Raw genomic sequence first — 25,577 nt, 5'->3', positions numbered from 1 at the left:
TGTGAGAGAGGGGGGAGAGTTACTGTGAGAGAGTGAGAGAGAGAGAGAGAGAGAGAGAGGGGGGAGAGTTACTGTGAGAGAGAGAGGGGGGAGAGTTACTGTGAGAGAGAGAGAGAGAGGGGGGGGTGAGTTACTGTGAGAGAGAGAGAGAGAGGGGAGAGTTACTGTGAGAGAGAGAGAGATTGTATGTATGGATTAAATAAGCGCATAGAGGAGTTTCACAATGCAGTTGAAATGACAGGATATATTCGGAGGGGTTGTGGAACTGAGAATATCGTAACAGAGAGCAAACTCACGCTGAATTAACGCTGGAGACGGACGAGCTGCAAGATAGAGCACCTCGAGTTTGCTTTACAAAACTGCACATGCAAAAAAACAAAACAAAACATGAGACAAAATAATTCACTGGGAGAAGATTATACAAGCTGGAGACTTTTTCATCCTCAGCAGCAGCAGCAGCGCTCCAGAGGCTTGGACTCTCACTCGCTCCGCTCTTGAGTCTCTCTTGACAAGCAAGTCTGCGGTCAAACTCCCCATGTATTTTTTTCTATTGATTTTTTTTTTTTTTTTTAATTTTCATGTTAAATCAAACTATAACACTATAAGAAACAAAGAAATAAACAAGAAAAAACACAAATGAAGTCTTTGAAAACTACAGCTAATATGCATGCATTTGCATGCATGTATTGTCAACAACCTCCTTTTTGTCTCAACAAACATGTGCTTGGTTTTCATTCACATTGTGATAAGCATATCCTCATCAGGAATTACAAAAACATTATGCTTTTCTTTACAATGAATCAAAGCGCTATTCATAGCAATTAAACACAAAAAAAAACAAGAACCAAAAATATATCACATAAGAAATGCAATTAATTCAAAAGAACTACCTTACTATATATTATCAATGGAAATGCCATGTCAATCAGTTTTCAATGCTATTTTGGTCTGTCACTACTTACCGTCCTGGAGTGAGTTGCTTTTTGATCAAACACACCACAACCGAAGGCAACACAACAGGTACAGGTCTAGCTATAGGTACAGGTATAGAGGAAACCCCATTGAAACACTCCAGAAACAAAGTTGTGAACCAATGCAAAGGAACTGGATTCACTGCACAAGGGTAACCTTCTTAGAGCTGCAGCACGCTTGTATCAGAATGGAGGAGAACTGTGTGTTGCGGTTTTAGCACATATATTAACATTGCAAGCTCCAGTCAAGACATTCTCAACCAGATTTCTTACATTGCTTTCTATAATCCTTTTTTTGAGTGAATTGCATTTGTTTGTTTAAGATGGAGTGTATATCACGACAACTGTTCCTTTGTTATGCCCTTCCTAATCTTGGTAAAGCACACTGCTAGATCGGCACTGTGTCCTATCTCTGACAGCAGGGCAGCTGGTATTGTGGAAGATAGAGCAGGGTTCTAGTTTCTCGTATGTGTCCCGTTCCTGATTGGCTAGATCCCATCTGCCTACCAATCAGGGAGCTGGAATTATGGACAGTGTCGTCAGCTTGGTTTGTGAGACTTGCAGCAGAAGACCCCACAGCTTTACAAAGACTGTTGCCTAACCTGTAACCTGCTTCTCAGATGCACTGCAACACTTTGACAGAAACACTGATGCATCGTCCCCTCTTGCGCGCTGCTGGCCTGATTTGGGGGGGTTGAGAGGTGCAGGACCAACAGGTGGAAACAGGGACTGTCAAGCTAGATTCAACACACATAGACTGACCTTCACATAAACTAAAGCAAGAAAACTCAAAACAGAAATCAATAAATAAAACATAAATAAAATCCATATGGCAACAACAGAGTTCAAATACAGATATTTAGTAAGATAGAAGAAAGGGAATGGTCACATTGTCAAGCAGGTCTGTGGGTGCTTCCCCGGGACTGAAGGGAGTGCAGGGGGGACGGGGGGTGCAGGGCGCAGGGGTTGATGCTTCATGACTTACGCTGCAATGGAAATGTTAGTGACCGACATGGGGCTGACTTCTGCTACCTCCTTGGCCTTCTGGAGGGCAAGTTTCTGATTGGTTTGCTCTTCCAGTTCTTCCTCATCCTAACCAATTGAAAAAGAGACGGCATTAGAGTGAGTATCGATATTGTGCAGAAGTAAAAAATTCCACCCAAAATTCCTACAAAAACAGATGTCGTCAGCTGTACTTGTTTAAAACTATGTGGTTGGTGCCCCTATATTTCCGAATGAAGATGACAGGTTCTTTCAGGGCTACGGTACGGTGCAGGTGTGGCTGGTTTATAGGGTTTTTATTTTTAAATGAATTTAACTTTATACCGTCCACTGTATGCTGTACATATTGACCAATGATGTAGCTCTTAAAAAACAGCGTGCTGATGTTACGACTATATTTAGCTAAGCAAAGAATCGAAGCCGATAAAGACTGGAGCTCAGCCTACCTTTGTTAGTTCCTGTGCATTGGCCAAGTTGTCAACAGCAATGGCCAAGAAGACATTGAGCAGCGTGTCTGTTCACATTGCAGCTGAGGAAATCACTGTGCACACAGGGGATCTGAGCAACACTGACATCCGACAAGCTGGATAAGCAGAGCATGCTCTCACACAACAGATACAGTACAGGAGGTTCAACACAAACTGACCCACCATACAGCGAACTGTCAACTGTCATTCCAGAGGGGGAGTACAACAATGCATAGAATGAAGCTTAGTCAACACACGAACACAGCTCATCTCTGGTGATAATACTCATTTATTATATATGCATATTAATCAGTTTGTACTTGTAAAACAATAAAACCCAGCATGCATCTAACAGGCATTGCTTTCTGCATGCATCATACACTGGCTCGCTGGACCAGAAGCCACAGAAGTCATGCTGAAACACTTTCAGGGTTTGGTTAAAGTTGCATTTCATTGATTCAACTCTCTGCATGGTATTTGGTATAAGGAGGGAGCATGCCACAACTCTTCTTGTAGCGCAGTTGAGAGATAGCTACAATGTCTCTAAACGAGTGTTAACTGCAGTAAACAGGGCAGTCATGCCTTGTGGCAGCTGCCCAGTTTAATTCAGGGACGGACCTTGTTAGGATGTGACAGACCCATCAACCTTGCTCACTGGAGCCTGTGTTTTCTTTTTAAATATTTTAAACTCATGTCATCATTATTATCAACACACTCCGTCGTCTCCCCTTAGCTGGAGTCACTCGGTAACGGCCACACCAGCTGCTGCAAAGTCACGAGGGACAAGCGACATGGTGTGCACACCGAATGCAAACCGCTCCCTGCTTCAAGCAGAAACGCTCTCCGAACGGAAAGGATACAGTTACCGAACAAGGTGAGGATGATGAAATAGATAGACGACAGCATTCCTTTGCGGACGCCACCTTGGGATTCAATCCCATGATACATCACTGCATTCCAGTCCTCACCGGTCAGGATCTGGAAAATGAAAGTGCATTCTGGGTAAGTGACTGGACATGTGACCAAGCAAAGCTGTGAGCTGCACCGAGTTCCATTGTCCTTGCCCACGGTCAACAGAAGTCAATATCAGATTACCTTCTAAACAGAGACATTCAAGTTGGCAGTATCTACAGCTCTGGCCAAAAGTTTTACATCACCTAGACTCTTAGGATTGAAAAAAAAACTTACATAAACATAATTTAGATATTTTACTTAACATCATGTAATCAAAGAAACTACAAAATGATATCGCAAAATTACATGGAAAACTACGAAGCAGTATTTAATTCAATATGTTAACGTAACATTATTCAGCCAGTTTCACTTGACTTTATGAAGTAAAATCAGCAATCTTGAGTTACTTTTTAGATGCAGCATCAGCGAGATTGTTCATCAGCACTGAGTTTCACATTGACACTGCAATGGGAGCTAGCTTTTTACATGCCTACTTCAATTCTATATGGATGCAGGAGCATTCGACACCTTAATCCTTTTAAGGGGAATAAAAAGTGTTTGCTTCCGTGGCAGTTAAGTGACTTTCACCAGGCAAAAAAAAAAAAAGCGTGTTCTTTTCTTTTAATTATTGCATCCCCAGCTTTTAAGCCGTCCATCAGTTCTTTTGGTGAACACGTGCACAATGTCAGTCTCTGGTTTTAAATCCAGCCTTTTGAGAGTAAGTAGGTCAGGAGAAACTGAAGTGATAAGAAGGCTGCTTGCTGGAAGCATGCATTTTCACAGTCTGGATGATAACATTTCACTCTGCTAATTCAGATTATTGATATACAGCCTGGGCTTGCTGGAAAATGTTTTGCAAAGAATTCTTTTCGCGAATAGCCTGGTTTCTTTTTTTTTTAGAACCTTAAATGATGCACTTCGATTTGCAGGTAGATTAACTGCGCTGCAGTTACATGTTTAATAGGTAATTACTTTATTATATTAAATATGGTAACACTACAGTAGAGGTCTCTAAATACATTCTAACCACACTGTTATTATAATGTTTAGTAACCTGATAATTACATTGTAAATACAGAGCTTCGTGTGTAACGACTGTGTCAGTCAAAAAGACACTAGCAACAGAAAATATTTTATAGTTAACATGTCATTGCATTGTAATTATGTTATCACACTGTTATTACATCGCCTTTTGTAACATATTTGAAATGTTTGACTTTTCCCAGGGCAGTGGTGTTTTCAGTACAACAACAAGCATATTAAACTCTGTAGTATTTAGAAGATACCAGATGGCATTTAAAATATTCTAAACAATACTGAATTTCTATCTAGAGATACATCCATGGCTGGTGGTACTGTAGGTAATTCACATTTACCTGAAAGACCGTGAGAATCGCAGCAGGAAATGTATCGAAATTTGTCGTTGGCGTTTCCTCATTGAAATTAAACCTGAGGATGGAGAAGTAGGAGTAAATGCTTAAGAAACCCCCACAAAAAAACAGCAGAACAAAAGGGTTCAGGGCTCAGGCTAGAAAGATATATATAAATATTTATTTACTTCAGCATAAAATCAACCAGTACAACCAGAAACAAAATAATGCAGACAAAATGTGATTAATAAACACAGCAGCCACTCAGATACAACAAAGAGGAAACACTCTCAAAGGGCATGTTCTGTTTACCAATCACACCGTCTTTATTATTATTATTATTATTATTATTATTATTATTATTATTATTATTATTATTATTATTATTATTATTATTAACGGGGAGGCATGTAGAGTCGTATGCACACTCATACATTTCTATACAAACAAACCATGCAGTTACTAACATCACAGTGTGCATCACACTATACAAACACAGGTACAGTTCAGGGGTGTTAAGTTTCGGTTTAATTTCCTAAAAGTTTAAACATTTAAACCTCAACAGATTGGGAATGTCTGTAACGAATCAGAAAATCCACCCTAAGAATCTCTCCATCACCTTTTAAAACCGCTATGTATTTGTACACAAGACTGTATGTGTGCAGCATTTAACTGTCTACAGAGAACACTGTGAAGAAATATTGCAGATTAAATAAAATGGCCTGTACAGTATACTATGGCGAACACCTACATTTGGCCCCTGCATGCTTTAGACAACGTTAACCATTTAGGCAAAATCCTAAACGTTTCACCCTTGGCAGACGTTTAAAGGTTTAAACTCTAAACTCCACCAACACCCCTGTTTGCTCAAACTCAATTCCAGTATTGCTGGCAGTCCTAGAACCTTGTTTCCCATCATTTCTCCGCTGGCCCAGTTTCCCTGCTGCGGCGTGAATGGGCTTCTCCACAACAGCAATGCAATGAGAGGCTTGCTGGCTGTACCTACCTGTGCAGCTGTTTGTCGTGTGTCTGAAACAGCTGCAGCGTTTGCGTGCACTACAGTACGTGGAATGGGTCTTAATCCTGGGCAGTGATGACAATACACAGACAATGTCCCAGATGCAATTGGAATCGATCTCTTATCTGGGACATCACCAGGCACCTTCGTCCTTGACTCTGGCACATCACAATGGGGTCTGATTCAACTGATCTAAACAGCGGCACGGTCTACAACATCACAGTCTCACCGCCCTGCAGAGGACAAAGGCAAGCCTTGCAACGCTCCCCATGCAATCCCCAGTGAAAACTTCACACAGCCAGGAAGCAAACCGGTGCTCCCCCGACTGTATGAATCACCCTGCACACCATGTGGCCGAGCCGTCACCCAGTGAGCCACTCTGGGACCCAAAACACCACTGAGGACGCCACGAAGGGTGAAGAGCTTCCCTTGATGGTGGAGCTTAAATCCGCTGCTGTTTAGGTCAATCAAACAGATCTCAATGAATGCTGTGGAAGTTAGGAAGCCTCAATCAAGGCACAAACATGGTCCTGCTAATGCTGTTTTTTTTTGAAGAGCACCAAAGAATAGTTTGTTTCCTGGTTTCTCTTTACTGCAAGCCACACCAGCTGGGTGTAGCATTGTATGCTGATAGAGAGACTACACCAGCATTAAGCTACCAGACCATGCCCAGGTACAGGTAGCAGGTCTGATCACTTCTAAACCAGCGCTGGCCGTTGCGATCATCTCATTCGTTCTGCATGACAGCTCTATTCGGTTTTTCAGACCCGCTCTCTCGGATGTCACTACCCGGTTTGCATTGTTCCTGGAGTGCAGTTACAGTTACACATGGCGAGTTGTTCCTAGGCTGGATCTACAAGGAAGGAAGCAGTGAGTTCAGTTTGCATTAGCTCTTTGGGGAACAAACCTGTTGGAACCTGTCTCCGGCGTCTTGGAACTGAAGAGAACAGTGAGAAAATGAAAACAAACGATGGCTCAAAACCCCGAAGACAAACACAACCTCACTGCAGCAACTCCTTCAGCACTGTTCTGCCACTGAATTGCAAGTCTAGAGGTGCTCAGTGAATAAAGTATTGTGATGGTTTTATTTTTTCCTTTAAGGAATTATTATTGATCCAGAACAGATACAATCTGTCAATTGCGTTGGGGGTCCTTGCTAAAGGGATTCTGTCTATTTTGATATAGAGAGCGTGTTTATTGCCTATACAGTACATGTTATTAAGCAGCCCAGTCCTTATAAAAAGAACAAAGGTTACTGTGGTTTTCTGTAGCACATTACAAGTATAAAAAATATGAGAGCATGGTAGAGCACAGGACGCATGTAAAACGTACATGGTGAAGCATTGGGAAGCATGGTCAACAGGTGGGCTTTGCATGCACATTGGCCACAGTAACCTTTCTCATGGGTGTGGACAGGCGCAGCTCCCTAGCAGTAATCTGCTGAGTGAATCGGGCGTTCTCCATCACCTACATCCCTGAACCTCGCTCCTGAACAGCAGCACAGCCCACTTTCACGGCTGCTGAGATCCATGAAGAGAGCTGGGAGCACAGCTGGAAGGATAGTCCCAGCAGAACCTGTGCAAATGCAGGTCTTTCTATTCCCCCTGTTTTCTTTAAAGATAAACAGCTCCACACAATGCGCTTCAGCAAACGAACTACAGTCTAAATGAGAGAGGTATTTATCTGAATAAACTGGACACTGCTTTGTCTTTCGTTCTAAACACATCTACAGTGGAACTAAATTAAATGCTCCCTGCAGAATACTGAGCAGAGGCATTATAAAGTAAGTATTTTGTCTTAAAATCCCCGAATCCTTCTTAGTGTCCCTCTTATTGTAGCTATCAGAAAACTGATAAGCTTTAAATCAAGATTACGCTATACTAACACAATGAAATACAATACAATACAAAGAAATGCGTTTTGTTGATTCAAAAGCATGGCGATGTAGGGACACAAACTGTAGGGGATACATTAATGTGTTTAGTGGGAAGGGGGTAATGGGGGGGGGGGCATGATATGCATGAAGCACCATCTATATTTTTCTACATTTTAATATAGATGAGCCAAAAATGTTTAGCAGTATTACAGGCATTTTGTATTATTTTAAGGAGAAGTTTGACGTGTCTCTGAAAGGAAAAATCAGAATCCTTCAACAGCTTTACGTTTGAAGGGTCTGACTTCATGATGGCAAGCAAATCAAACGAGAGAAAACCTGCACCCTTAAAAAAAACTATAGTATTGCAAAAAACAAATATTATAGTTTTGTGCCACTCATAAAGATGCACGGGTACTACAGTATTTCCAGCGATACTGTAGCACGTTTCCGTATGGGCATGCATGAGCTTCATGGCACTTGTCCATGAAGTGGGATCTGGTGGTCAGGAAGCTGAGCGATGGGATACTCACTGTCCGCCGAAGAGCTGCATGCCCAGCAGAGCGAAGACCACGATGAAGAGGAAGAGCAGGAACAGCAGGCTAATGATGGACTTCATGGAGTTGAGCAGAGACACGACCAGGTTCCGCAGAGAGTTCCAGTACCTGAGAGCAAACAAACAGGGGGCTGGTCACTCAAGAGAGAGGGAAGAGCCAATACCATCCAGAGAGAGAGAGAGAGAGAGAGAGAGAGAGAGAGAGAGAGAGAGAGAGAGAGAGAGAGAGAGAGAGAGAGAGAGAGAGAGAGAGAGAGAGAGACAGAGAGAGAGAGAGAGAGAGAGAGAGAGAGAGAGAGAGAGAGAGAGAGAGAGAGAGAGAGAGAGAGAGAGAGAGAGAGAGAGAGAGAGAGAGAGAGAGAGAGAGAGAGAGAGAGAGAGAGAGAGAGAGAGAGACAGAGAGAGACAGACTGAGAAAGAGACAGAGAGGAAGAGAGAGAGAGAGAGAGACGGCTGTACACCAGCCCTGGCTTCACTTGCCTGCTGTAAAACGAAGAGAATTATTTATTGCGATGCGCTTCAGCAACTGCTTTTAATAAGCTTGCTGACATTCTTTAACTGGCATTCTCCAGAAATGATACTATTCCTGTTTGCAAATAAACACGTCAACAGCTGCTGCTAAATTGTGTTAATTAAGGGGTCTATGATTTTTCAGGAAGCCCGCAACACAAGAACACAAGTCAGTGGCATGCCTGGTGCCCGTGCTGGTCACCTCTCCAGTACTTACTTTGTCACTTTGAAAATCCTCAGCAGCCGCAGTGCTCTCAGCACACTAATACCAAATGAAGCTCCAGGCTTCACTGCAGCCCAGATCACCTCAAAAATACTGCCTATGATCACCTAGAACAGACAACAGCAGCATGAGCACAGAAGGGGTGCAAGGCATTTCAGTACAAATGCATTGCAATGTTAGGTGATGCAATACAGATAGAAGCTTTTCAACTCACCCCAAAGTCGAAACAGTTAAACGAGGAGTGAAAGTAGTTCCGTGGGCCCAGCCCATACATTTTCAAAGTCATCTCAGTCAGAAACAGCCCCAGGAAAACAAACTCAGCGAAATCTAAAATGGAACATTCCAAAACAAGGAACATTCAAACAGCACAATACAGACCTACAGTGAAAAGGAGCACTCTGTCCAGCACAGAGGGGAGATCCACAGTGTTGCAATTTCAGAGATCAAAATCAACCTTATACCTTAAAACTTTAAATAAATAAATAAAACACTCTAATTTAGCTGCTCTGTTTTTAAGAGGGAAAGTCAAAGTTCAAAGCTCTTTATGAGTACGCAGAGAGAGTACGCAGAGTAAGAGCCTGCCAGAGACACAGACAGATTGGGTTGGTAATCTTAAATAAGCCCCACGCATCGTAACGTACAGTAAGTGAAGTGGCAGGAGACAAGGCAACATTTTATCCTGGTAATGCTGCCACAAGCTCCTGCATGTTTGTTGGGTTCACTAAAACTGGAATGGAGCTTAATGACTTGGAACTGAGCTTCATCTCTGCGTTTAAATTGAAATCCATCAATAAATAAACCCGTCTATACATCTCCGACTCCACCCATCTGCCAGTCTCCTTCAGCATCTGGATAAGGATTTAAATAACCCCTCCAGGTGCAGGCTTGCTGATTTCACATGCTGTGCCTCAACTGCAGACACACTTCAAGAGCCGAAAGGAAATGAATGCATGTTGCTGTCTTCTCCACTAAGACCAGACAGACAGACACACATACACTGAGACACACAGAGTCACGCAAACACAGGGGCACGCAGGCATGCACACAGACAGCAGATCTGCTTTAACAGTCTAAACAGTGGAACCTTTTTTAAATACCCCCCCACCCCCACTAGGGCTGACCTATTTACCCAATTATTCAATCCATCACTACAATAACAAAACAGAGAGACGTTGCAATGGATCCACTGCTTAGGTCACTGAAGCAGAGCCTGAAGGAAGACCCTTTGTGGAGTTGACCTACACAGTGCGTCGGTCAGCCACTGAGGCTGGTCGTAGTGCACGATGGCCACACAGAGAGTGTTGAGGGCCACCACGCAGAGGACTGCCCAGTAGAAGCTCTGCGCCTTCACCATGCGACGGATGAAGAAGCGGAACCTCTTCGCCTTGCGTCTGAAGTAGGAGGAGCTTTCGTTCTTCCCACTCTTCAGGCTGGCTCGTGCGAACGGAGATCCTGAAACAGCAAGAGCTTGATCAGCACCTTCCGCTCCCATGCACACTGCTTCCCCAGAACAACCACAGAGCCTTCAATTACAGCCAAATGTCAGATGAGCTCTTTAAAAAAAACAGGTTGAAAAGTCATTCTATTAACATCTCATTACTGTGTCTGAACGGGCTCTGAAACGACCATTTCTCAAGCTATTTTACACATTAATTAAAATACTGGAACAGCTTGTGCATGCTGGAGCATGGCCCTTTTTTTTGCCGCTTGTGGGATTTCTCTGTTACAGTAGAACCCAAACACCTTGTAATTAAGACTGGACCCGGTGAATATAATTATTCATTTATATTGAATTCCAGCAGGGTCGGGAGTGTGGGAGCCCTAGAAGTAATCTTAAATAATCCCAAGTTATATTTAGCCAATGGCATCTCGCTCACTCGACCAATCAGTGCTTAGTTATGCTTGAGCCGACAGCAGGGCAGGCTGGCCTCACCCATGGAGGTGATGTCAGTGAAGTGGTCCTCCCCTTCCTCCGCGTGGATCAGGTCGTTCTTGCTCTTCTTCGTTTTCGCTCTTTTCAAAACTGAAGAGAAAAACACTTGCACAGAGACTTAACATTTACAGCACTAGCCGTTTTTAAACCAGCATCTAAAAATCCTTCACACATGACACATCTAAAAGGCAGCGCAGCCCACTGCTGGAACATCTAAGCAGGTGACGTGTCAGCTAACACACTGCGATTCAGCACCTTCTCCATATAGTGCATCTGCGATATTGTTCGCATACAGAAACAGTGCAGCAGACTGGATTCATAGCAAATGGGAAATAAATGAGCTCTGGCACATAAGTGTGGGCCCGGCACTTTACTCCTAAAAGCTTGAAAGATTCCACCCGCTTGTATTAAAGTTAATTTACACTGAATTAGCCAGTCTGGAGCTGACACAGCAGTGCCTCAGCACACTAGACTAACCCTTCATCATTAAAACTCTTCACACAGAGATGAAGGCACTCCCAGCTCTGGCGTTATTCCAGGCAGGGTGTGTTTTACCATCTGAACCCTTATCTTTAACCCTTGCACAAGTGCTCTTGCTAATTTTACAAACAGGAATTTCCTATTTCAATTTAAGTTAAGCACTGTTTGAAACTGAAACCCTTCACGCCACTGTTTGAGAGTTTTCAGCATAGCTTTATCTGAGAGAATGGTTACAAAATAGCCCTTTTTAAAGCAGTTTTTTTTTTTATTATTGGATTTTCCCAGAAGCAATCCAATCCTTGTTTCTCTGAATATCTCTTAATTAGCAGATCTCCCTGAGAGTGCCCCAAATGACAGTCCTCCCATTGTGGGGCAGCACAGCCATCACACTGCTTTCATTAAGGGAAACTGCCTCCTAAGAGCTCTGTCCTCATTTCTGAGAGCGCACCACATGGAGACTAATGTTCAGTAGAGGCTGGGTAGAGAGCCCAGTAAATCTCAGCCTCAGTTTCGTGCGTGCGCATTGACCAGGAATTCATCTTTGTGAAGCACATACCATCCAAGGGAGATTTCTCCTCTGCGTTCTTATCTTCTTCAGCTAACATGACTTCCTCTGGAAAGAGACACATGAATGCAGCACATGTTATCTGTGCTTCACGGTACCGCCAGACCACTTCACCATTATCGAAATCATCACTGAGCGCACTGATCATGCACACAGTTCAGACTGCCAGGGGAATAGCTGATTAGAGACAGAGTGGTGTGTCTATTCAGAGCGAAGGCTGCAGCAACAGGCTCTTTCTTTCCCTTCACTGTTAGAAATCGCTTCCCATTCCTCTTTCACACACTCACACAACTAGGCACACACTTTCCTGAACTGCACGCTAATGCTGCTTTGTGTCTAAGCCGAGCCTGATAAGGAGAGCAAGGCTTACAGCAGCAATCTGCACCCAAACACGACAGGAGTACCCACCCCAGACTCCATCAACTCAAAGAGGAGAGCCGGGGCACTGCGATCAAGCTCTCGGTCAGCTCCTGGGCTTACCTGCCTTACAGATCCACTCCAGGTACCCGTTCAGCTCTCGCTCGATCTGCTGCTGCCTGCGGAGCTTCAGGAACTCCCTCCTCTTCTCCACCCGCTCGCGCTCTTTAGCAAACTCTCTGTGGGAAAGACAACCAGCGGGTTCAGCAGGGACCAGCACATTCGGGATTCCCCCCTTAATCGCCTCTGTTTTTACTTGTAGTCACATCTACTGTACTATAACATGATGTGCATCTACACAGTACCGTGCACACTGTAGCACACAGTGCAACTCGGTGGCCAATAATTGTAACTGCAAAAAGAATCCTAAAGCTAAATCAACATATCTACAAAGCCAGGCTAGGACAGCTGAGATTTATTTATTTAAAACTAGATCTCAGACCGCTATCCTGTACAAACATGCTTAACACAATAATAATAATAATAATAATAATAATAATAATAATAATAATAATAATAATTAGAACCTGCATGTCAACGAGGTGCTTCAGTTTTTAGTTTTCATTGTGTAACTGTTTTTACTGTCAGGAGTCCTGATTGGTTTTCTGACTTCCCAGCTCTGGTCAGGACAGGCGTCATTAATCAATTGTTTGCTGTGTTAATTAACCCCTCACCTGCTTGGTTTTTATGGGGTCAGGTGGTGAACTTGTGGGGTCACTTTATATTGCCTGCAAATGAATGCTCGCTTATGATATTCTGACAGCTGACTGCTACAAAGCAGAGTGAAACGCATGAGTAAACCCAGCAGAGAGAGAGAGAGAGAAACAGTGCTGATGAATTGTGGAGATAGAAACAGCCATGTGTGTGCGGTGTGTGTCTCAGTGAGTGCGTCTCAGTGTGTGTCTCAGTGTACGTGCGTCTCTGTGTGTGTCTCAGTGTACGTGCGTCTCTGTGTGTGTCTCAGTGCACGTGCGTCTCTGTGTGTCTCAGTGAGTGCGCCTGAGTGTCTCAGTGTATGTGCGTCTCTGTGTGTGTCTCAGTGAGTGTGTACGAGTGTGTCTCAGTGTACGTACATCTTTGTGTGTCTCATTGTACGTGCATCTCTGTATGTGTCTGTGAGTGTGCAGTTAGTCAGTTTCAAATTGTTCATCTTCGCATTGGATTGCAAAGTGTTAAGAGTAAAGAAAAAGAACAAGAAACTAAGAAAAGAAAGGCCGCAGGAAAGAAAACAGAACCTTTAATAAAAAAAGATAGAACTAGAGAAATGCCTCTCCACAGACAAAACAAAAAAGCAAGAGATTACGTAAAAGCTCAAATTGAATGATTGCAGAATTCCCGGGGGTTGATCACAACAGAGTGCTGGCTATGCTACTGACTGTTCTTTCCACCCACTGCTTGCTGGCTCTGTGGTACAACTGCAGGCTCGATCCATTAGCTTGTTAATCTCTGCTGAAAAGAACCAGGTGGGGGGGGGGATCCGTTCCTCTCCCACCCCAACACCCTCCATCAGAGCTCTGATGCCACTGGTTACTTTCCTACGCATTTATAAAACGCAGCCTTCCCCCTGAAGGAAGACACATTCCTTATGCTGGTACCTGCCACCCACAGGGTTCTGTGCAGAAGCATGGAGTGGAAATCCCTCTTAATGCAGAACGCATGCTGGGTTTGTTTCGGTGCACTTCAAGCCTTCGTTGAACATGTGCTGCACGGATGGCACACTGTCTGCTTTCTGCTCCACGGCTGTGGATTTCTTCCACCCATTACAGATGCACAGCTAAGCAGCAGAACCCGGACTAGAGAGCACTTGCTGAGCACGTTGAGAAGGGACAGTACCTACAGCACAGGCGAGGTCAGTCACCAGGGTAGTTATAATTAGAGAAGGTGGTTAATCAGTGTTTGCTCTTCATCAGTCATCCCTCTACCTCCTCCTCTGGGAGTCTTTTTGAGCAAGGAGCCCCTTATGCAGCAGGCCGGTCATTCGAGTCTGGTTTATATCTTTCATTTCAGTCACAAAACTGATGGAAAAGTAGATTAAAAACCTCAAACTGTCATTTAGTGTAATTAATGGAGCGATGTCTACTATATTAAAACGTCATGCTGTAGTGACTCTATGTTTGTTTTCAACTGTTTCCCCCCTTGACAGATCCCAGCTAACAGTTGCACCCGTCCATCCCCGGTGAGTTGATTCACCCAGCTGGTTCACTCAACTAATTCAGGACCTGCTTGGAATAAAGAGCAGGACTGGACTGGATCGCAAGGGTCTGAGGTGTGCTCCACTGAATCCCTGCCGCTTCACCTTCATCTGCTGTGGCAGCGTTTGAAAGCCGCTGGTTCTTAATAATTTAGTTGGAGTATCGAACTTCTGACTTCTGAGGACCGAGAGAGCCAGGAATGAATCTGCCCCCGCGCCAGACCCCTCTTCTCATCCCAGCAAGCGGCTCTGTCCCTGGCCTACCTCAAAGACAACGGCCTTTCCCATCTAACAGACCCGCGCTGTGAAGAACAGAGCCGCTGAATTATTCATAGTGACAGCGCACAGGGAGAGGAGAGGAGAGGAGGAAGGGAAATGCCATGGGAAATGAAAGACTGTGTGATGCTTTTACTTTAATGGAAGGTGTGATGTTAAACTGGAATAGCAGGACCGGCACACAGAGGGGAGCAGGGGACTCTGGCTAGCCGTGCGCCCACTCTGGAATGAGGGAGGAGGGGAGGGAGGAAGGAAGGGGAAGAAGGAGCGACTTTCCAACTTGTTTTTTTTTTTTTACTGTCCCAGCTGCTGAACTGAAGTATATTATTATATGACAATTTTTTTATTTAAAAATGTATTCAAATTATTTAACCAGAGAGGGCACTCGTTTATGATGTCATGACTAGACACTGAGTGCAGATCACAAATTCCACGACATAAATACCACTCTACTCCAACTGGTTCCATTCAGTGGAAGGTGGGTGGGAGAGTGGAAGGAAGGTGTATGGGAGAGTGGAGGGAAGCGTGGGAGAGAAGGGGAGGCATCTCTTACCCAGACAGCACTCCCAGAACCAGGTTGAGCATGAAGAAGGAGCCGATGATGATGAGGGGGATGAAGTAGAGCCAGTTCCACGTGTTTCCTGCAGCATCATTCGCCTAGAGAGGGAAAGAGAAGTAAGTAGAGTGAGACACCGCCAGAGAAGAAGAAGAAGAAGAAGAAGAAGTGGGCTCTACATAATGCAGTAGGTTTATTCCGATAGCCTCTCCACAGATTTTATAAACATGCAGAGATCAATCCCAGCCCATGCCACTTTCCTAATTGCTCCACAGTTTTGATTTAATTGATTTCTCCCATTAGAAAGAAAAAAAAAAAAACACTTAAAAAAACTTCCTGGATATGTTGGGTTATAAACAGATGAGAAGACTTCTTGTAAGCAAAATGTTTTCAAATCTACAGCTGCAATATTTTATTGATTGTTTTTTTTTTTTATTGATGGAGGGACAGGAATCGCTTCCCTGACTGATTCATAATGGGTAATATTGAAGCAGTGTCCTTCCTGAGTGCATATTAAAACAAAATACATTTTTTGGGAGTGGGACAGAACACTCGGGTCTCGTTTTAGAAGGAAATCAGCCCTCCTATAGTGTGGAATAGTCTGGACCAGAGTATCCAGGATACAACATTGCATCAGATAAATAACCCAAAGGCTAGAGCTAAACGAAGAACAATCACTGAGATTGATTCCCAGGAACTATGGGAGTGTCAGCGTGTCTGATCCCAGATTGAATGTGTCATGGTTTTGGTTTTTAGAGTGATGTTGTTGTTTTTAAATTATGTGAAATTGCTGCTGTCTGTTTCCGATCATTTTGCCGGGACGCCCTTGAAAACAAGGAGTCGTCTCAATGGGTTTCTTGCTGGTTACAGAATGAAGAAATATAAATTATAAATAAATACAAATCCACATAGTACATATGATTCCATTGGAAACGCTACGACACTCAATTGGATTCTTTCTTTTAAAACTGTATGTCTGGAAAGTCTGTACGCCACGGAGTAAAACAGATGCATATGAAAACAGAACAGACGAAACAGAAGGCTCCACAAACACAGCGAGGATGCCATTGTGCTTTGACACACCATGCCTGAGAATACAATGGGCATCTCAGAAAATGGGAATCGATTTTCCGGGAGGTGATAAACGCTGGGAAAAACTGAACTGAAGCTTCCCGGTCTGCTCACAAAGCCCCCCCTACCCCCACCCAGCTCCCGCTGGCGTGCATGACAAATTGAACAAATCTTCTCACTGCACATTGAAAAAACCGTCAAGATGGCAAGGCACTGTGAAAGAGCACTCTTCATTCTTCTCAAAGCTGTGCTGCCTGGCAAATCTCAGCCTAATAAATCTGGACTGTAACATTAAGAGATGTTATCAAGTTATCAATAATTGAAATAAATGCCTTTGCAAATGGAATGACGAGAGTGCATCTGCGTCTAAACACTGTCGAAAATAGAAGGGCCTCTTCTTGTGAGTTTACTGGTGGTTGAAGTTCAGAAAAACAAATAAAAAAATGTCCACGTAAGGAATGCTGACAAAGGGTTAATATAAAATTGAAAATACCACAGCATGTCAATGTAAACACATTCTAGAACATCAGAACGCTCAGTCTCTCACTCTCTCTATCTCTCTTTCTCTGCTTCCCCTGTACTGCTGCCATCCAGTGGCTATTTGACATTCACAAAGCGCGAACTACAAAGAGCTACAAAGTCCAAGGTGTTTGACTGCTGCACCTGAAACTAAGAGAGGAGTAGCAATATGCATACTCTGCAGATTTAAAGCAAGGACGCTGGCTGAGATGCAGTACAGGAAAGCAACGGGGCCGGGAACACATTCTGCACCTGCACATTACAGGGTTCTTCTCTGCATTGCACCAATAGGGATTCAGAGCAAACTGTAGTATCTGAATACGATTTGTGCAGAAGCCCACAAGGGAATATATACAGTAACACATCCCGACACAGAATGAGAAACAGGGCGTGTAGGGGGAAATGGAGGGCTGGTGAGGGGGGCTTAAAGACACCTTTAATATTGCAAAGCATCTATTTCTACTGCAGTGATGTATTGGCTTAGAGGAGATGTACTGAAGCAGATTCCACGGTCTGGTGCAGTTCCACCAAAAAACTGGATCTACAGGTATTTTTTCTTTTGAGGTGAGAGGCATCAAAATCGACCTAGTTCAGCGACATAAAAAAGGTTTGCAAACAGACTGTGCATACAGTGTGCATTTTAAATTTGCATTGCTTTCCAGTGCGTATAAAGACACTAGCATGTGTGTGTAGAGCAGTTAGATTTGATGACCAAGCTAACAGCAGCACAGTAACAGTACAGGGGAGAAGTGATAACGACTGCTTACACACACCTCTGTGCTTTGGTATCCTGTGATGTGTGGGCTTGTGGAATTCTCTACTGCTGTTACTAAACAACCAGCCAGGATGCTTCCTCCTGAAAACTCAGGGTGGGAGGTTTAGAAATGGCCAATTGAGGTGGTCAACTGCACTGCACAGTGTGCTTCCTCTGCTACCGTGGCAACTGTGAGCTATTGCATACAGCACATATAAAACCTCTGAACAGAATCACAAAGGGGGGGGGGGCAGAAATATTAGTCACTACAAAATGATATTGCAAAAGTCTACTGGAAGCCATGTTTGATTTCAAAATGTCACATTTAAAAAATTGTCAGTTTTTCATTAAGTATATGGGAAAACTACAAAGCGGTAAGTAATTCAATATGTTAACAAGGTAACATTATTCAGCAGGTTTCATTCAACTTTATGAAGCAAAATGAGCTCATTCTATAGGGGGAGGCAAAATTTTGGCCATAGCTGTACAGTGCTAGATGCTCAGTGACTAAAAGCGTATCCAGATACTGTCCTGCTTGCAAAGGAAGCTGAGTAAGGGTTGGGAAATGGAAGGGTATGAGTGAATGAGATCCCAGGCTCCCTCAGGGACTGTGCCAGGCTGACTGTAGCAGGGACAGAGGCACAGCTCTGCAGGCCTCGCTGCACAGCACTGCTTCAACACCCCTGCCCCCCTGAGCAGGAGAGGAGAATGACATCAAGATAAGGACGCCAGATAACATCAGTGACCCTTCAAGATAACAGCGTGCTTTCACCAGCCACGCAGATAACACTTTGAGAGGCAAAGCAGGAGGCACTGCTCCCTTTCAGCTTTTTAAATCAAATTTAAAAGCTGATTTTACAAAAACAGCTTTTTAAACATAAGAAAGTTTGCAAACGAGAGGAGGTCATTTGGCCCGTTAGTAGCTTATTGATCCCAGAATTTCATCAAGCAGCTTCTTGAAGGGTGTCAGCTTCAACAACATCACTGGACAGTTGGTTCCAGACCCTCACGATTCTCTGTGTAAAAAAGTGCCTCCTATTTTCTGTTCTGAATGCAGAATAGGTACACACACACACTGACGTAGGATCCTAAGTGTGTGATCGATGATTAGTCCATACATTATTAATAATTTCATCTTTTCTTTGTCTGTTTATTATTCTACTCAGGTCTTAATTTTTGTTTTCTTTTTTTGGCTGCAAGGAATATAGGAATTTTGGGGGGGAGGGAGGGTTGCACTGCACTTAGAACAGAAGATCAAGCTTGATAAATGCTTACAGTGATTTACCAAAAGCTAGCATAGTTCTGTAAGGAAAATGCATACGGAATCTCTGATAAGTTCAGAAAAGCATTGAAACTACTACTGTAAACTGCAAAATGACAATGATAAACATAGACTGCATTAAAGTATTCTGAATTATTTACAGGGTTTGCATCCACAGGGGTCCACACAGTGTAGCAAAGACAGCCAGACAATAACACTATAATTGCATTCCACATCATATGCATACTGGATTCTGCCTGCTCGAAACCTGCTAATAGCTATGTGCACCACACGAGTCTCGGGTGAGCCTGGAAATCACTAGCCATGCTAGTAATGCTAGAATAGACAGCGTCGCTTTCATAGACCCACTAGCAGCCTTTTTAATAGCATATGCAAAATGGCTTTTCAATAGCCAATTGAAATCGCGGATATTCATAGCACAACTTTACGCTTTCTGTCGGGGGTATAATTAAACGATAATGTGTTTTAGGTGAAGCAAGCACGGCGATAAGCATTGTGCATTCTCATTATAAACAGCAAAGGGTCTTGCCGAGACCGCCTTAAAAATAAACCATTTGTATTGCGCACTGTTAAATTACCTTTGGGTAAGGTTACACACGCTTACAAACAAATAGCGAGTTAGTTTTTTATACCCTGGCCCCTTCTGCAGAGATGACAGGCTTTTGTTTTTTTTAGTTTTTTTTTTTCAAATCAATCTGGCGTTTTCTGGAATGAAAACCAGCAGCCACAGAAGAGAAGCTCTGGTCTACAGCAACAGAGTATTCTGACTGGTTGGGAATAATGTAACGCTGTCTAATACAAAACGACTAGTTTGCATGGTAAGTATCAATACAGCTTGGTTCCTCGTTAACAATAAGAATATTAAATAAGACAATATTTTGACCATGTGTTATTTCCCCCTTTCCACAAGCATGAGTGCCATATTCAAAGAGATGATTGGGAGGGGCTGAGGTTTATCATAGTGTAGCCAGCATGATAGAGTCATACAGAGAAGCAGGCACAACTCTGCTGTGTGTAGATAAACAGAGGAGGGTGAGTTTGAGCGCAACTTGTTTCAGAACCATGGACAGCAACCCTTCAAACAACATCAAAACAAACAGCGTGGCACTTTCAATCACATTGGAATTGAAGATGAGAGCTGCTGCGTGGAACTGAAGAGGCTGCTGAGTTCACATAGGTTTTTTTATGATAGGTTCTGCAAGTTTATCCTTGTCTCAATCACAGTATTGCTTGTTATTGAACTAAAGTAGAGACAGTCTGTACTAAGGTGTGACTTATCGAGCACTTGCATTAATGCCTTCAATTGTGAGCATGCATATGAGCCCAGCAACACTGGGAAACTAAAACACAGCTCAGCTCCAATCCAAATTGATAAGTGTAGCCGTTTGCAGCTTCTTCCATCCTGTCCTGTGCCTGTGCAGCTGTAACTCCGGCACGGATTAAGCCAGCTCTGTCCTTGATGTGCTGGAATCTGAAATATGCGATTTGAATTATGCACAATTACTGTTCAGACAACCGCTACCTGGTATTTAGGATTAGTTTTCCACGATAAAAAAAAAAGCCTAAATAGATGCAATTAAGAGAGAGTTCTAATTAGCATAGCCTAATTGTGATGCATGGAGAATTAACTCAACTGCTACAAAATGAAACTCCCTATGCTATTAATATCCAGAGTTAGCAAAATTATTCAAGCATGTATTGGAGCTGAGCAGCAAGAACAAGTTAAAGTGTCTCCAATAATGATCTGAATTTTCTTTCTGCTCTCTTTTACAGCATCTCAGTGCAAGCACACAGCACGGGTTTTCTTCTGCTGTTTTTTGTGTCACCCGATCAATACTAATGGTAGCTCTGGGCAACAGTTCATTTTTTACCCTTTGATGGTCCCCTCCCCTCCCCGTGTATTAAAAAAAAAAAGCACAGACATATGTTAGGGAACCTTAAAACACTTTTGGGATTGCAACAGTTCATTTCAGTGCCTGGAGAGAAGAAAACAAAACCCAGCTGTCATTTTAAGCACATTTTATAAATCGGCTTGGGCTTGGAAATAGTCTGAATGAAAGTCAGGTTATTGAATCTATAACTTGCATCGGGTCCCTGGGCGGACTTGGTGCTAAACCATGCTTTAATTGCCCCGATGACTAACTTGACGCGCCTTGGGAGTCAGTAGGCAATCGGATTTGCTCAGTCTTGTAAATCAACAATGGATAAATGAGTCAGGCATTGTCACAGCAGCGGCTCACTGGCTGGAACTTTGAAGACAAGCAGTTTATCAGGGACCACCCTGAATGCACTGGTGACCTCGACGCTCCCCCAGAGTAACACAAGAGAGACAAGCTGTGGGGGGGGGTCGGGGCCACTGTGCTCAAACTGTTGACTACCTCACCTCATGAAAAATGCATTTGTGCTTCCCCCGTTCTGCCCTGCTGTGAACCCAACACTGCTTAACTGTCCAGGATTTCCTGCCCGCGTTTGTTTAAGTCAGTAATTCACGCTCCATGCTTATGTCCAGTATGAAACAGCTGATAAAGCTGCTCCGCCTCTCCCCTGTTGTGGTCCGCTGGCGACAAGCTAAATTATAGTGCCCTTAATTGAGCATGCACACTCATCTCTGTAGTTCGTATGCATTCCCAAATGCATCATTCTAATGCCTCTGACAACACAAAGGCTTTGTAGCTTTTACAGCCATGTAGTTATCCCTAATGGTGCCTAATTTTTGTTCTGTGCATTTTTTGGGATAGAAAAAAAAACTGAATATATGTATATAATATTCCCATAAAATAGGCAATGAAAGCATGCAGTGTTTGTGAAGGTATAACATGTGATTTACATTCCTCTGTCTTACATGACCTGGGTACAGTAGTTATCTGTAATACCGCACTATAAAAGAGTTTCACAGTGGGTCAATTCTGAGGTAGATTTCTGAGTTAACTGCTGTCGGTGATTGATAATGACAGCATTAGCTAGCAGGAAAGCTGCAGTGATTCTCTGTGTTTCGCCGATCAGAGGGGATGGATGCAGAATGCCTTAGTCTCTCTACTGAGGCGTGGCTCTGTGGTGTACGAGGGAGTCTGGAAGCCAGGTTATCCTTCAGCTGGACACAGGCCTCCTTCCCTTTAGCTCGGAGGCATGTCTGCCGCTAACTGAACCACCAGCCTCTTGTTAGTAGCGTGAACGCCACTAATTTTGTTGGACGGCATCCCAGTTAACTTCCACAGGCAACAAACACATTACAGTTTCCAGCCACAGCTCAGACAGTGGGGGGGGTGCGCAGCGCTGTGTGTTTCAGTGCAGGCACTTGCAAGCTTTGCTACGCTGGCATCTCATGGTGTTATAAAGTGCTTTCCTTTCCAGTCCTGCCCTGTGCACCCTCCCTCTGCATGGTACAGGATTGGCAATCCACTGGAAGATGCAACCAGTGTGGATTAACCAAATCAAAAGAACACATGTGATTTCTAATGCACTGCTAATATTTTCTGGAAAGAATATAAAACAGCCCCATAAACCAACAGTTACAGCTGAATTGTATATTATTATTATTATTATTATTATTATTACCCGGTGATATTTCTATGGAATATTTATTAACTTGGCACAGTGCCAAACGGTGGATCATGCATACCTCTATCAACATTCAAGCCTCGTGTTACATAAGCTATACAAGCTCTCTCAAGCTCCAGCTGTCTCTCTCTCTCTCTTAGACAGCTGCTCCACACAAAGCTAAGCGGCGCTCGACCAGGATCAGGGGCTGTTTATCTGGAAGAGCCAAAGAGCCCCCTGGCTACACCCAGGCCCTCGATAATGTACGATCTGAGATGAGAGTACGGCACTTTGCATTAAGGACGTCCACATGGCAGCGGCACTGAACAGAGTCAGTGAGGTTCGAGAAATGTTTGCCTGGAGAGGAAGCGCCTGTGAGTTGTTTTTTCCCCCCTTTCATAGCAGATAAAAATATCCATTAATGGACAAAGGATTAAAACCTGTTCATCCCGGAACATGGTGACCAGTAATGATAACTGTCATTGTGATGACCATGAAGCACTGCAGGGGTGTGTCCTTATACCAGCTATGTGTTGTTACACATGATCACAGTGTGTGTGTGTGTGTGTGTGTGTGTGTGTGTGTGTGTGTGTGTGTGTGTGTGTGTGTGTGTGTGTGTGTGTGTGTGTGTGTGTATATATATATATATATATATATATATATATATATATATATATATATATATATATATGTGAATATATTCATGAATAAAACCTCCAATAAATGTACATATTCATTTTAAAATACAAATACATTTAAATACATATATATATATATGAGGTTTGGTTCAATGTGAGCTGCAGTTAATCTCGCAAACCAGTACGGCATCATCACACTAACTGGGGAGCTGAACCATTACTGAAAATAAAAGATTTCTCAAAGAATAATCCATCTGGCAGTGTCACTGCAGCACAGGAGGGTAATAAAAGGCACAGTTTGCCTACGCAAGCTTTAACAAAAACAATGCGCATCTTGAAACAAAATAGCGTACACACAGTACTGCACATGCAAATGACACAGGTGTAGAATGAAAGCAGAGTGCTGTAGCAATGTCTTTTACTCTACATAGATTGCATTGTCATGTTGTCAGCGCTGTGTCAATAGCGTTATTCTGAGCTCCGGTCGGGAATATAAAATGTTTGGAGTGTTTCATAATGCAGCAGCAGGCTTCGACAGGTTAACATATGGTGTTCTTGAAACACTTCTGGCAACAGATTGAAGCCCCGGTACTGTGAATCAGGCAATATTTCTAAACAGCACTACAGTGCAGAATCCCCTTCGTCAGCTTGCACGGAAGAGCTCTGCAGAAATAAGCATCATCCGAGAGAATGGGGAGGTAACTGAATGCTGTTCAAAGTGCACGAGGGGCGTGGGAAGAAAGCCTTCATTTAGGTTTATAAGATTGGATCCACATATCTGACCCTCTTGTGTGCTTTGGTTTATTACTCCCCTGCTTTGTTTCTTTCTCAAGCCCGCCAGGAAGCATTTTAAAGGTACAGTGCAGATGTCTATTGCTTCTCCCACCCGTACTGTCAGCAGAGAGCAGTCCATACATACACACATGTCCAATAAATGACACAGAGATGGGCGGACAGTGAGACGTGAGAAGGAAGAGGACGCAGGAAAGAAAGCAGGTACCTAAATGTGCAACACAGGCCTGCCTCCGGCAATGCAGATCTGCTGTGAGAGCAGGAAAGTGCCTGCTGTCTCGACAGATGCCTCCAGCCTCCTTCACAGGGAATTCACACTGCTGTTCAGCTTCTGTTTAAAGCCATTATCCTATGGAGATTATTAAGGCTTGAGTGCACATGTAGCCAGGCAGCCCTTTCCACTGCGGATGGAAACAGTTAGGAGGCAGTATGGTCAGGTACCCCTCAATCCCATTCCACTAGCACCTCCATTCTCATTGAAGAACACAAACACAAACGCCGCGGCTTTTTAACAGGGACTGCCGGCTGCAAAAGGGTGGCAGTGTAATGGATTTGAGTGAGGATCTTTTTCAAACCAAATTAATAAACAAACACTGTCACTTTTCTTCACATTGATGTGCCCGAACTGTTCACACCAAGACAAACATCACCCTTGTTATCATAAAACATCAAAATACTCGCTTGTAAATTCTTAGGGAAAAGCAAAAGAAACGAAGGACTCGGTTCAATTAACGTGAAGCTAGGAAAATAAACACATTTCTATTTTAGTCTCATGACCAATGACGTGTTAATAACTGAATGCAAATAAGATAAAATTTGCCATATATTCTGTGCGGGTTTGCTGCTTTGTGTTGTGTGCTGTGAAATGTAAATAGATGCACGTGAGCCCTTAACGACAGCGTTTCTGGTCTCCGACGTGCGCGCCCCTTCACACTCCCTCAGTGCAGGTGCTGGCTGTGCTGGCCGTGTACTCACGCTGTACAGGATCTCCACCCAGCCCTCCATGGTGATGCACTGGAAGACGGTGAGCACTGCGAACAGGATGTTATCAAAGTTGGTGATGCCAAAGTTGGGTCCGATCCAGTACTCCCTACACTCTGATCCGACAGGACAGGTCCGCGCAGGGGGCTCAGTGCCACAGGGGTAATCCACCGTCTGCTCACCTGGAATACATTGGGGAGGAAGCCAGTTAGAACAGCCCGGCAGATCTACCTGTAACCTGGAGCTCTGTCTATGTGTAGCATAGCTACAGTGATATGCCTAGCTAGTTATACATCCCTCTATTTCTATAGCTCTCTCTTACTCCATCAGTTTCTCTATCTCCTATTTATAGATCCAACACTCTCTGTCTGTCTACAGTAGCTACAGTAATCCATCCATCTCGCTAGGTCTCGATTCTCTGGCACAAGATTACAAGATTGTCTGCAAAAGTCTGTAGATCGGTCCCTCTCTATATAGCCTCAAAGATTTATATATCTAAACGATATGTAGATAAATCAATCTATCTATTTTACTATGCATCCCCTTTTTGTTTAAAATCTATCTATGTTGAAACAAATAAAAACAAGCAAATTGACCCACAGTAGAAAAGACAAAAATGCAACTCTGCTAATTCCAAGTTA

The 25,577-nt window shown here is 43.5% G+C and overlaps 1 protein-coding gene across 1 annotated transcript in view; it reads right to left on the bottom strand.

The window, feature by feature from the left end:
- Positions 1-25,577, bottom strand: part of LOC121306674 (voltage-dependent N-type calcium channel subunit alpha-1B-like) — a 71,454-nt gene that overhangs the window by 36,950 nt on the left and 8,927 nt on the right. The window contains exons 4-17 of the mRNA XM_041238504.1: positions 24,931-25,186; positions 15,360-15,463; positions 12,403-12,518; positions 11,914-11,970; positions 10,878-10,967; positions 10,187-10,396; positions 9,159-9,271; positions 8,939-9,051; positions 8,189-8,320; positions 4,771-4,843; positions 3,301-3,418; positions 2,420-2,487; positions 1,957-2,063; positions 297-359 (exon numbers count right to left, since the gene is read on the bottom strand). Of these exons, the coding sequence (XP_041094438.1) occupies positions 297-359; positions 1,957-2,063; positions 2,420-2,487; positions 3,301-3,418; positions 4,771-4,843; positions 8,189-8,320; positions 8,939-9,051; positions 9,159-9,271; positions 10,187-10,396; positions 10,878-10,967; positions 11,914-11,970; positions 12,403-12,518; positions 15,360-15,463; positions 24,931-25,186 (1,620 nt within the window). The remainder of the gene's footprint in view (positions 1-296; positions 360-1,956; positions 2,064-2,419; positions 2,488-3,300; positions 3,419-4,770; positions 4,844-8,188; positions 8,321-8,938; positions 9,052-9,158; positions 9,272-10,186; positions 10,397-10,877; positions 10,968-11,913; positions 11,971-12,402; positions 12,519-15,359; positions 15,464-24,930; positions 25,187-25,577) is intronic.

This window comes from Polyodon spathula, chromosome 49, assembly GCF_017654505.1.
Source record: "Polyodon spathula isolate WHYD16114869_AA chromosome 49, ASM1765450v1, whole genome shotgun sequence".
Lineage (NCBI taxonomy): Eukaryota > Metazoa > Chordata > Actinopteri > Acipenseriformes > Polyodontidae > Polyodon > Polyodon spathula.
Note: the sequence above shows the minus strand (reverse complement) of the source record. Positions and strands in the feature narration are given on the sequence as shown.